The sequence below is a fragment of the Schistocerca gregaria genome, chromosome 9 (genome assembly GCF_023897955.1).
Source record: "Schistocerca gregaria isolate iqSchGreg1 chromosome 9, iqSchGreg1.2, whole genome shotgun sequence".
NCBI lineage: Eukaryota > Metazoa > Arthropoda > Insecta > Orthoptera > Acrididae > Schistocerca > Schistocerca gregaria.
Window position 1 is genome coordinate 197,736,388 of NC_064928.1, and position 13,935 is coordinate 197,750,322.

Here is a 13,935-nt window from a genome sequence, read left to right on the forward strand (position 1 = left end):
CACAGGAAAGCGCAGAGCGCTCTACCATTATCTGACGTTTTGGAGCCGTCTGTATAAGCCTGGAGCTATTCCGGTGAATTATTTGCAATACAGGTTTTTACTAATTGTTCTGCGCCATTATTTGTTGTTATTTGGAAGCAGAAGACATCAGGTACGGAAGTAATTTCGTTATACTGGTATACGGAATTAGGACATGTTGGCGTTGTATTCTACTGTATAGCGCCATAATGTCTCCCTTTGTATTGTTGTGAGGTCTACCACGTCTGTGACCATTATGAAAGAACTTATTTCTTTACACAAGCAACAAAAATCCTTATGTAGAAGGCGAGTGTAGTAAGGTTGGCCATTAACCTCACTTTGTTTCGCCAGCTGGTCCTCCACTTCGTCACAAGAGATTATAGTGTGTCCCCTGACCCATAATAACTGGACACGTTTGTGTTGGCTTTCACACTGGTAGAGTAATTTATTACATCGAGCACGTAGCGGTTACTATTGGAATCCCATCGCTGCTAGTCTAGATTTTCCAGTACATTCTTCGAATCTATGACAACAAAGGTGTCTTCGAACTGATTTCCTACACATCTAACGACCTCCTTAATTTCAAGAACTCCGGCAATGATGCAGTGAAGATGCTAGCTTCAGGACTTGTTTGACCGTTCAGATTATGCAACTCGAGAGAACGCAGAAACAGGGCTGAGATTGGGAGAGAAGCGTTTACACAGGGCAGAGGTGGGTGTGGCTCAGCCATAAGGAATGTACTCCACCCTTAATGGACAATTTCGGCCACACTTCGGCAACTACATGCTCCATCAGCGATATTGCCGAGCCACACTGCAGTATCACTGTGTGTTGAAGCATTGTTTGCGAAATATTACTGTGGCCACTCATTGCCGTAAAATATTGCCCATGAAAATTGAGATTTTTGGTAAGCTTCTCAGGGGGCCAAACTGCTGAGGTTTTCGGTGCCTAGGCTTACACACTACTTAATCTAATGTAAGCTAATTTACGCTAAGGACAACACACATACCCATGCCCGCGGGCATGGCGGGGGGAGCTGCGCGGACCGTGACAATGTGCCTTATGTTATGTTTTTTTATTTTATCAGCAGGAATTTTTGTTAGAGCATGATTCTTTCTCTCAGGGATATTACCTTTTCTTATCACTTTTACTTACGTGCATAAGTAAATATGAAACGGGTTCTTGAAGGGCCGCTGTTATTCATGTACCAACTTTAGATTTTAAACGTATGGCTAAAATATAGTTGCCGTTAACTGGATTGAATGTAATTTCGTTAATTTCTATTTATTGATTGCAAAGCAAGGCTCGTGAGAATTTCGATTGTTGCCATGGAGCGGCTAAGATAAAACTTACTGAACTCATGGAATCTGTATAATTTAAAAAATGAACTTTAACGTAAATTAATAATCTGTTGCAGCTTAGAAAGGTTCCTACAACGAAATCTCTCGCATTTACAGTTACTGTTAACACTTTGAAAAATAAATTAATACTTCGGCGCGTAATGGCCGACCACAGGCTGCATCGGAAGATGAGCTTCCCGCAGCGCAAATTACTGAAAAAAAATTGCTTATTAAAAATAATTAGCCACTGCGAGCATTTGAGGTGACAACTATTACAAAGAAATTCATTTTGTGGAAACAATAATTAGTTTATTTTAGCAGAATACCGAATAACTTACAAAAAATATGTGTAGCCGCTCAATGGCTGCCTTCCGTATCGCGAAACTAAACAGTGTGAGTACCATAAAATACGTCCTTCCTCCTCGGGCGTACAATCGCGTCTCTTTTACGATCCTTTCTTATTTTCATAGACATGTTTTAAATAAAGATGCTACTTTTAAATTATCGCTGCATATCAGTTGTTTCAAGAACATTAACTGTATCTTTTATACTAATTATGTTAATAAAATATTTAAGTTTTTTACAAATAATTTTTAGTTCACTCTTAACACTCCACAGTATTGTTCACTGTTTACAACCGATAAAAATGTCAATATTTATGTGACGTACCGTCACACTTACAAGGAGACGGCACGGCCGTGGGGTCGGGAATTTGTCCGAAATTTTGTGTGGTGAAAGAGGAACCCTAACACGTCACGTGGTTAATATATTAGGACGCACTTACCAGAAAATCCCCGGGAAAAATCGATCTAAGGTTTCTTAGGTGCCTTATGAGTATAAAATCTTAGTCCATTGCCGAGTCGCCATCTGGCCTACATAATTAGAGCTCGAATTCTTACGGCGGAGGTCTCGGTTTCGATTCCTCCTCCGGCACTTCTTTTTTTCCTTCTGTTTCATTTTCTTTGATTATTCCACCAATTATTCAGAAATTTTCCCAAACGTACATTATCTTTAACAAATTAGTTACATTACTGAATAATAAGGATTTTCTTTTTATCCAACAACACAATTCATGGCGGTGGGTTTTCCATTTTTCATTGTAAAGTACACTCCTGGAAATTGAAATAAGAACACCGTGAATTCATTGTCCCAGGAAGGGAAAACTTTATTGACACATTCCTGGGGTCAGATACATCACATGATCACACTGACAGAAGCACAGGCACATAGACACAGGCAACAGAGCATGCACAATGTCGGCACTAGTACAGTGTATATCCACCTTTCGCAGCAATGCAGGCTGCTATTCTCCCATGGAGACGATCGTAGAGATGCTGGATGTAGTCCTGTGGAACGGCTTGCCATGCCATTTCCACCTGGCGCCTCAGTTGGACCAGCCTTCGTGCTGGACGTGCAGACCGCGTGAGACAACGCTTCATCCAGTCCTAAACATGCTCAATGGGGGACAGATCCGGAGATCTTGCTGGCCAGGGTAGTTGACTTACACCTTCTAGAGCACGTTGGGTGGCACGGGATACATGCGGACGTGCATTGTCCTGTTGGAACAGCAAGTTCCCTTGCCGGTCTAGGAATGGTAGAACTATGGGTTCGATGAAGGTTTGGATGTACCGTGCACTATTCAGTGTCCCCTCGACGATCACCAGAGGTGTACGGCCAGTGCAGGAGATCGCTCCCCACACCATGATGCAGGGTGTTGGCCCTGTGTGCCTCGGTCGTATGCAGTCCTGATTGTGGCGCTCACCTGCACGGCGCCAAACACGCATACGACCATCATTGGCACCAAGGCAGAAGCGACTCTCATCGCTGAAGACGACACGTCTCCATTCGTCCCTCCGTTCACGCCTGTCGCGACACCACTGGAGGCGGGCTGCACGATGTTGGGGCGTGAGCGGAAGACGGCCTAACGGTGTGCGGGACCGTAGCCCAGCTTCATGAAGACGGTTGCGAATGGTCCTCGCCGATACCCCAGGAGCAACAGTGTCCCTAATTTGCTGGGAAGTGGCTGTGCGGTCCCCTACGGCACTGCGTAGGATCCTACGGTCTTGGAGTGCATCCGTGCGTCGCTGCGGTCCGGTCCCAGGTCGACGGGCACGTGCACCTTCCGCCGACCACTGGCGACAACATCGATGTACTGTGGAGACCTCACGCCCCACGTGTTGAGCAATTCGGAGGTACGTCCACCCGGCCTCCCGCATGCACACTATATGTCCTCACTCAAAGTCCGTCAACTGCACATACGGTTCACGTCCACGCTGTCGCGGCATGCTACCAGTGTTAAAGACTGCGATGGAGCTCCGTATGCCACGGCAAACTGGCTGACACTAACGGCGGCGGTGCACAAATGCTGCGCAGCTAGCGCCATTCGACGGCCAACACCGCGGTTCCTGGTGTGTCCGCTGTGCCGTGTGTGTGATCATTGCTTGTACAGCCCTCTCGCAGTGTCCGGAGCAAGTATGGTGGGTGTGACACACCGGTGTCAATGTGTTCTTTTTTCCATTTCCAGGAGTGTATATGAGGAAAAACATTGGGTTTTTAATCAAAATAACAAAGTCGATTGGTACACATTCAATTTTTATACATATAATAATTATAAACAAGAACCGCAGTGGTAATTGTCGTAAAAACAAAAAAAAGCTATAATTTTTGCGACATCTTGCGCAGCATATAAAAGCGGATTTTTTACAATCACAGGACGTTTGCAATAAATCTGTACAAAAACATGCCCCATTAACATTTACGAAAATGTTTTAAGTTTCTGATAATTTTGAGGCAAACCAGGCATATTGAATGATGTCTCGGAATATTGGTGACGATAATTGGTGGTGAACTATAGAATGAATTTTTATACAGTCTTCCCGGGAATTAATTTCACGATTCTCCTGCAATTTTGCAAGCAACGGAAGAAAAAGAAGTGCCGGAAGAGGAATCGAACCCGAGACCTCTGGCGTAAGGGTCCGAGCGCTAACCATGTAGGTCAGACGGCGGCTCGGCAGTGGACTAACATTTTATACTCGTATGGCACCGAAGAAACTTTGGATCGATTTTTCTCGGGATTTTCCGAGTAGTGCGTCCTAACATTCTAACCACGTGAGGTGTTAGGGGTCCTCTTTCACCACACAAAATTGCGTACAAATCCCCGACCACGAGGTCGTGCTGTCTCCTTGTTAGACCACGCGGCTACCCCACGCGGCATATTGCCCATGTAAACGCATTTTGAAGTTATGCACCAGTGAGTGCCTACCGGCAGCCACATGAGGCGCGCCGGCCAGAGTGGCCGAGCGGTTCTAGGCGCTTCAGTCTGGAGCTGCGCGACCGCTACCGTCGCAGGTTCGAATCATCCTGCCTCGGGCATGGATGTGTGTGATGTCCTTAGGTTAGTTAGGTTTAAATAGTTATAAACTCTAGGGGACTGATGACCTCAGCTGTTAAGTCCCATTGGGCTCAGAGCCATTTGAACCACATGAGCCGCCTACTTAGAACTGTCGAGTAAAACATAGTTTCACTGTGTAAGTTGAAATTCACCCCGAGTTTCTGTTTTGATTCGTATAGTACACTTTATAGGATGGCGAATGGGCTTGCCGCAGTGGTAACACTGGCTCCCGTCATATCACCGATGTTCAGAGCTGTACGTCTTGGCTCACGCTAGGATGGGTCACCGTCTGGGTCTGCCGAGTATTGTTGGCAAGTGAATTGTACTCAGCCCTTGTGAGGCCAATTCAGGAGCCACTTTTGTATGACCTCACAGTGGACTAGGTTCACGATGGTTATTGGTAGTCTTCTGCAGAATCGAAGACTTTATGTCTCTCTAAATGGTAAGAACAGTAGATGGCGACTGCAGAAGAATGGCTTACCACAAGGAAGTGTACTTTCTCCCATCCTTTATAATTTGTACACTAATGACCAACCTATACCTCAAGATGCAAGACTGTTCGTATATGCTGATGACACAGCTGTGATGGCCCAGGGGTCCAATTTTGATGCAACATCTGGAAATTTCTCGAAGAACTGGCTCAATACTACGACTCCAATCACCTCAAGCCAAACCCTGACAAAACCCAAGTATGTGCTTTCCATCTGCGCAATAGAGATGCTGGAGTTGAGCTCGACGTTACATGGCAAGGTAAGAAGCTAAAGCACGTCCAACACCTAAAAACCTTGGGGTTGTACTTGACAGAACGCTTTCCTTCAAGCAGCATTGCCAAAACACCAAGGCTAAAGTCTGTTCCAGGAATAACATCATCCGCAGGCTGACAAACGATGAATGGGGAGCTCAACCATCAGTACTGAGAACATCATCACTTGCTCTGTGTGTTTCTGCAGCAGACTATGCAGCGCCAGTATGGGAAGCATCTGCACAAGTTAAACAGGTTGATGTAAGTGTAAATGAGACAATGCGAATTGTTACAGCCTGTCTCAGACCCACACCAACGGGTAATTTGTACCTACTTGCTGGAATTGCCCCATCCAAGATCAGAAGGCAGGTGGCAGCAGACGCTGAGAGAACAAAGAAAGAAACAGATTTTCGACACCCACTGAATGGGCACGTCACTCAGGCTCGGAGGCTTAAGTCTAGAAATAGCTTTATTGCAAGAACCAAGGCCCCTGACGGTTCACAGGAAGATAATAGAGTCCGTAAATGGGAGAATGAACAAACCGCGCTGCAGATTATACCAAAAGAGCAAATGGCACCTGGAAACAAACTTCCTTATACAGTGTGGAGAACACTAAATAGGCTGAGGGCTGGTGTACCCAGATGCAAAACCAATCTGTGCAAGTGGGGACTGCTGACTACCGATGACGACGTTCTTTGTGGATGCGGGGAGGTACAAGACGAGGCACATCTGCTCATGTGCCGACTACTGCCGCAGCCCTACAGTTTTAGTGACCCGCTACAAGCCAACGACAAAGCCGTAGCGGTGGCTAACTATTGGAAAAATAAAATTTGATCTGGACACGGAAAAGTAAAGTAAAGTAAAGAAGCCATTTGAGTGAGAAGTAGCGGCGCCGGTCACGCAAATTGACAACGGTCGGAAGAGCAGTGGGCTGACCACATGCCACTCTGTATCCGCATCTGCTGACACCTAAGGTCTGAGGATGACATGGCGGACGGTCGGTACCACTGCGCCTTGAAGGCCTGTTTGGACGGTGTTTGTTTTTTTCGTGAAATAAGCTGATTCCTTTTCGAACACCCTGTGTTAACCCTTTGACTTCTACAGACGCCCTCTCTCCATTCTGTGCTGAGAGCAGCGTTGTTGTCATGGCACTGCCCGCCTTACGGTGCTGCCTGTGCACAGAGATGGCTTTCCGATCGCTACGAAATAGTCGTCCCCTGATTTTAGGAAAACTATTCAGTATGATTTTCGCACAGCGTACAGTGTGATATCTCTTCTCGATAACGGACTGAATTTCTCTTCGCCGGTCGGAGCGGCCGAGCGGTTCTAGGCATTACAGTCTGGAACCGCATGACCGCCACGTTCGCAGGTCCGAATCCTGCCTCGGGCATGGACGTGTATGATGTCCTTAGGTTAGTTAGGTTTAAGTATACTAAGTTCTAGGGGACTGATGACCACAGCAGTTAAGTCCCATAGTGCTCAGTGCCATTTGAATCATTTTGAATTTCTCTTCGTTGTTCATCATAGTTACTGTTCTGCAACAAATTAAAGAAAGCATTGCAAAGAAATTGTAAAGGGTATGCAGGGGTAAAAATGCAGTACACAAACTTTATGTATGGTTGATTTTAGCCCATGCATAGCTATGTATGAAATGTATGTGGGGGAGTTGGAAATTAAGTTTCTCCTGTCGACTGTGGTCGGAGTTGTGTGTGAAAGGAGAAAAAAGTGGATGAGATATTAAAAATAAGACATATATTTATTTTTCTACATAATTACCAAGTACTGGGTGATCAAAAGTCAGTATAAATTTGAAAACTGAATAAATCACGGAGTAATGTATATAGAGAGGTACAAATTGACACACATGCTTGGAATGACATGAGGTTTTATTAGAACCAAAAAAATACAAAAGTTCAAAAAATGTCCGACAGGGGGCGCTTCATCTGATCAGAATAGCAATAATTAGCATAACAAAGTAAGACAAAGCAAAGATGATGTTCTTTACAGGAAATGCTCAATATGTCCACAATCATTCCTCAACAATAGCTGTAGTCGAGGAATAATGTTGTGAACAGCACTGTAAAGCATGTCCGAAGTTATGGTGAGGTATTGGCGCCGGATGTTGTCTTTCAGCATGCCTAGAGATGTGGGTCGATCACGATAACTTGCGACTTCAGGTAACCCCAAAGCCAATAATGACACGGACTGAGGTCTGGGGAGCTGGGAGGCCAAGCGTGACGAAAGAGGCGGCTGAGCACACGATCATCACCAAACGACGCGCGCAAGAGATCTTTCATGCATCTAGCAACACTTTGTTTTTGGTTCTAATAAAACCCCGTATCATTCCAAGCACGTGTGTCAATTTTTACCTCTCTATCTACATTATTTCGTGGTTTATTAAGATTTCAAATTTATACTGACTTTTTGATCACCCGGTACTTTGAGACATTTGTCATACCGCTTTATAAGCTTCAAAAATCTTCCAGGAAAAAATCAGGGTATTCCATACGCATCCGCCTCGTATGAAATCAAAATTGAGCTGCCGTTAGTGAAGTATATAAGATTCTTTAGGAGTTGTATCTCGCTTAAGTTATTTGGACAATAGGAAACAAAATGGAGGCCATTTGAAAAAAAGTACGGTGTTTTTCATCGCTTTTCCGACTTCGTTGGCATTCATAGTTCATGGATCGGAATACATCTACATCCTCATGGGTACTCGGCAAATCACATTTAAGTGCCTGGCAGAGGATTCATCGAACCACTTTCACAAGTCTCTATTATTCCAATCTCGTATAGTTCGCGGGAAGAATGAACTCCTACATCTTTCCGTACGAGCTCTAATTTCCCTTATTTTATTTTGGTGATCGTTCCTCCCTATGTAAGTCGGTGTTAACAAAATATTTCGCATTCGGAAGAAAAAGCTGGTGATTGGGATTTCGTGAGAAGATTCCGTCGCAACGAGAAACGCCTTTCTTTTAATCATGTCCATCCCAAACCCTGTATCTTTTCTGTGTCACTCTCTCTCATATTTCACGCTAATAAAAAACGTGGTAAAGTGGTACAACTCCTAGACAATTTATTTAGCTTCGTCGGAAACAGAGATACATGCCAATCAGTTCAATAGATTTGAAGTTACCATACCACGCGATAAAAAAAAGGTCATTTCGAGAATAACGAGTTTGAAGTTTTGACTACATAGAAATGCAATATTATGCAACTTACGTTCAATCTACTTTTCCGCGTCCATAAACTAGTCCTTCCTCTTCCTCACAGAGGACGTTGTGCTCGATCTGGTCCATCCTGCTCTGCTCCAGAGCCGCTCGTCCGGCCGGTGACAAGCGGTTTTCGGCCGCTGTAATCCAGTGGTCTTCCGGACGCTTGGCGAACTGCGTTGAATAGAGTCCCAGGGTGACGTCCATCGTTGTCATGGTCTTCAGAATTGCTGAATACCCTTCGTTGAAGATGCTCACTGCCAGGGAAGTCGCAATCTCCACAGTCTTAGCACCAGAATGCAAATGTTTGGGGGCTAACTTCCAAACACACGCGTTCAAAGTCTCATTTGAGTTTTGTGTGTTTCCTCCCAAGCACCGGTACAACAAATCGTTCTCAGAAAGAAAGAAACTGGTGATTGAAAAAGGCCGATTTCAGGCCGGTGCAATTTTTTTTTTGTTCAAGCGCGAATAGCAAACATTTCCATTCCGTATTCGGAAAAACCGTTTCAGGGGTGGATTCTAAACACTTTTATGGATCCAAAAATGCAATTAAAATATATTTTTAAACCAAAAGATAGCAAAATTTCCCTTAATGCACTGCCCATGGCAGGAAAATGCTTTTCTTTCAGCATCTTCCTATCCCTAGCCCAACCCTTTGTTTTACATCTATTAAGCCGTAGTCTCACTTCCTTTGACCCACCACGTTTTACACACTGTGTCCGCTGCATGTTTCAGATAATGTACATGATGAGGAACCTGAAGGACATGATAGTGTCCTACTATCACCACTACCAGCTGTGGGGTGAGTGCCACCTCACCCTGGACGAGTTTGCTGAGTGCTTCATGGAAGACATACGTAAGTGACAAGCTTCCAATTATAAACTGACAACCTGTAGGATCGTTTCGGTTCGTTGTTGTAGAATCCCGTTGTGGGCGATGCACAAAAACGCCCACGTAGCCGGGAACAATTGAAACTCTATTACTGCAGATAAAGTACACAACAGCGTTAGCAGCTGAAACAGCTTCTGAGTAAAGATAGTCCTGATCTAATACAGGTTCTCCGAAACAGGATAACAGTTCCTGAATCTACATGGGAGGAACACTGTCAGCCATGATTGAGAATGATGGTTCTTGAATCTGCAGGCAAGTACACTGCCGGTCATTATCAAGGATATGGGTTCGTGAATCTACAGGGAAGTAACACTGTCTGTGACTTTTGAAAATAACGGTTCCTGAATCTACAAACAAGGTACATTGTTGACCACTGCCGTGAACATTTCTTGAGTCATGAAGCAAAATACGCCGTCAGTCTTCACGTATAACAACGGTTATTAAATCTGCAAGCAAGATACATTGTTGGTTACTATCTAGAATAACGGTTCTTGATCTGTAGGCAAGATACACTGCCAGTGAAGAACAGTTGTTGAATCCGAAAGCAGCCACTGTCGAAAATAATGGTCCTAGAATCTACAAGCAAGATACATTGCTTTTCAGTCTCTTGATGTATATTATCACTAACAGAATTCTTGTCGGTGAACTACAGCTTACCTTCCTTCCACAAACGAATAACTTGTTGCTCGCACGTGGTTCTCGGCTTGTCCACATGCTGCTTAAAATGCACATTGTGAAAGTTTTGATACAAATTCATGTTGCACGCAGTAATAGCATCGGCTTTGTACGCGTCGTAGAGCATCATGGCTGCCTCGCTGCCTAACAAACAATGATACAGACCAGCTTGGCAGGGAACTCTCTGAATTAAATCTGACACTTGTTTCAAATTGGGGAATCCCCGCCTTGCACAAGTGTAAAGCATTCAGTTCTAGAGATGGGACAAATGATTGTTTCAGAGAATCGGTTATGGCGGTTACTGCTGTTTTTTTTTATAGTAGTTACTTTTAATAGTGATTTATAACTCCTTTCCTTTTAAAAAAAAAACCCAAGCCCCAAATGGGGATACAATTAACTCCCTTCATCCACGGAACAGACAGAGTTATAGTTAAACGCCTGCGAGCGAATTTTTGTGTAGCATCACAGTGGACTGGTTATCTGACCGGTGTACCACGCCAATAGTTGGACTAGGGGCGAATAGGAGTCATTGACTTCATCAAGGCGTAGGGAGAGTTTGATTGTCGAAGGTCAATCCAGATAGAACGAGAGTTATCTTATTTGTCAGCAGCGAGCGGCGCATACAGCAGTCATCGCAGCTTACAGTATTGTGTGCTACAGTTCTTGCGAGCCCCATATTTCCTCCACAACAGTATACTTCACTGCATTTCACACGCGACAGCCTCGACCGTACCTAGCAACATTCTATTGGATAATCATTCAAGTTGAGTAGGCGCGGCTCTCAGCCATTCTGCCAAGTCAATAACAATCTTAAACTTTGTATAGAAATTTCATTAGCGAATCCTATCCTTAAGAGGTAACTTCACATTCCGAAAAGAACCCGGAAATAAATTGTTCAGTTCATAACTAAAAGTGTCATTGTGATATCTCAGAATTTTTGCAAAATAAATAATAATTTTAGTTTCATGTTTTTCTTACACTAACTAACACTACTCCAGTACCCAAGTATCCCACTAGTTACGTAAGAAATTTAGTGAATTTTTGTGTCATTTCCTTACAGCGGATGACTCCAGAAGATATTTATTGCTGAAAGTTTTTCAGGCATTTCTCTTTAAAACGTTAGGAGCGTCTGTCTGACTTCTGTAGTAGTATGGGGGTGGAAATTGCATCTTGCAGGAGCCACAGGATAAAGGGTACATCTCAGATTAATCTGTTGCGCAGAATGACAGAATAGCACCCACACGCTCACAAATCTCTTGGTAGTCTCGTCTCTTAAGGCAACCAATTGGCAATGCCTCGTAGCGCATCGACCCTGCTGTGTGAAATCACAGCCCATTTCAGAACTGTTTTGTTACTTAATTTTTTCAATTTTTGTGTTATTGTGATACTGTAACTAAATCTGCGAACGTACGTTGAGATATTTAACTGTTTGTATTTGGTTTGGTAGCCATGCAAGTTGATTCTGGCTAACAGCTACTGCATACAGGTTAACGACAACTGCAAGAGTGGTGGGGAGTAGATCACATTAAGGACAATAACAATCCAGTTACTTGTGAACTAAGTAAAACCCCCTGACGGCCGGCGGTTACTTCCGTGAAGGTATGAAAATACCTGTTTCACTCCAGTATCTGTCCTCTCTGGACATACACAAAAAATAAGTTTTAAACTAAAAGATATTAGGGAGTTTTAGCTTGAACTAAGCTATCACAGCAAAAAGGATTTAAACTCCCAAAGCTTTACAGCAAAGGCGATTTTAGCTGAAAGACGGAAGAATGAAAGGAAAAGTAACAGAAAATAGATATGCTGGAATAGCATTGAATGTGGTCTGGAAAAACTCAGTAGTGATGTTATTTCGTCTGGCGTGAGAACAGCGTGGTACAATGTAGTCAATAACATCATCAGCACTAATGAGTGTCTTTAACACTGCCTTCAAATTTGTCTCGAATGCGACGAATCGTTAAACGTGTCGGTGGCTCTGTTTGATAATCATTTCGCCATTGGCGTTGAACCTCATTAATGTTTTCCTACTTAAAATACCACTTCAAAACTGACTTCCTTTCATCGAATGTAACCCTTGCCCTAGCCATGTTTACTCGAGTAACTAGGTGCAGCCGGCCGCGGTGGCCGAGCGGTTCTAGGCACTTCAGTCCGGAACCGCGCGACTGCTACGCTCGTAGGTTCGAAACCTGCCACGGGCATGGATGTGTGTGATGTCCTTAGGTTAGTTAGGTTTAAGTAGCTCTAAGTTCTAGGGGACTGATGACCTCAGATGTGAAGTCCCATAGTGCTCAGAGCCATTTGAACCATTTTGAACTAGGTGGAAGAAAAATCTAGTGAGCTTTGATTGAAAACTGTCAACGTAGTATAGACCAGTTCCAGAGAATACTGTTTATCAAAACGTATATTTTATCCAAGGCGTACTACATAGCACAGGTTCTCCCCATTCCATCAATGGTGGCGAAGACGATCATGTCCACCTTAGCAAAGTTCTTGTGGAAAGGGGAATTGTTTCGAGTGCCGGTGAAGACAGCAGTTTTGGATCCAAGCAATGGAGGAATGGCTCTAACCGACATCAAGTCTAAAGCGATGGCATTGTACGTCAAACGAACATGGAGCGTAATGTGTAATGATCCAGAGTGCATTACAGAATAACTACCCGATAGTGTCAACCGAGAAAGTGTAGAGCCGCCGATAAATATACAAAAAATAAGTTTTAAGCTAAAAAACATCAGGAAGTACTATCTTGAACTAAGTTATCTCAGCAAAAGGTTTTAAACTCCAAAAATGATACAGCAAAGGAGATTTTAGCTGAAAGACGGAAATATGAAAGGAAAAATAACGTAAAAACTAAATATGCTGGAACAGCATGGAATGTGGTCTGGAGAAACATCAGTAGAGATGTTCTTTCGTCTGACGTGAGAACAGCATGGTACAAAGTAGTCAATAACACCATCAGCACTAATGAGCGTCTCTTTGCCATCGGTTTAAGTGACACTAACCTGTGCAGCAAAAGCAACCTCATTGATGGGGTGCCTCGTCGGTGCACATGTGGAGATAGGATTATCAACTGGAGGTGGACCAGGGAGAAATATGCTCAAATAACAAGAACTTCAGCAAACAATGCACCAACTAATATTTTCTTCAGACCAGAAGAAAGTTACTAACCTCAGGCAAAAAATAACGCAGTGATTTAGTTAATGGGCAAACATACAAGTTACATTTTTGACAATATTGGGAGCGATAAATATATCGAATATAATATGTATATAGAAAATGAATTCGAGAAAACACTTAAGAAATATAACGTCTTCAACAGAATACGTTAGGAACACGCGGATTCCTCATGGAGAGTGGATGGGTTGGGTCACGTTCCCGACCCTAACCTCACCTGCAAGCCACACATGAAAGATAAATCAGTAGTACAGCAGATACAAGAATATGGCGACAAACACCTGGTGTCTGATATGAAGAAAGATCTTGAACCACCTAAGGATGCTTTTAGAAGGCTGGAAATGACAAAAATAACAAGGCAGTGAAGAATTTTGCGACGTCGCTGTTCGGGACTGACCTGTCCAGGTAATTTACCCTACAAGGAACACACATCAAGGATTTACTGAATGATTAATTTGGGTCTGGAAAGTGATGTTGAGGAATCTCAGGCTGCAG

The 13,935-nt window shown here is 43.7% G+C and overlaps 1 protein-coding gene across 1 annotated transcript in view; it reads left to right on the plus strand.

Annotated features, from left to right (window-relative positions):
• LOC126291992 (luciferin sulfotransferase-like) overlaps positions 1–13,935 on the plus strand; it is a 99,206-nt gene that overhangs the window by 60,482 nt on the left and 24,789 nt on the right. The window contains exon 5 of the mRNA XM_049985764.1: positions 9,439–9,559. Within this exon, the coding sequence (XP_049841721.1) occupies positions 9,439–9,559 (121 nt within the window). The remainder of the gene's footprint in view (positions 1–9,438; positions 9,560–13,935) is intronic.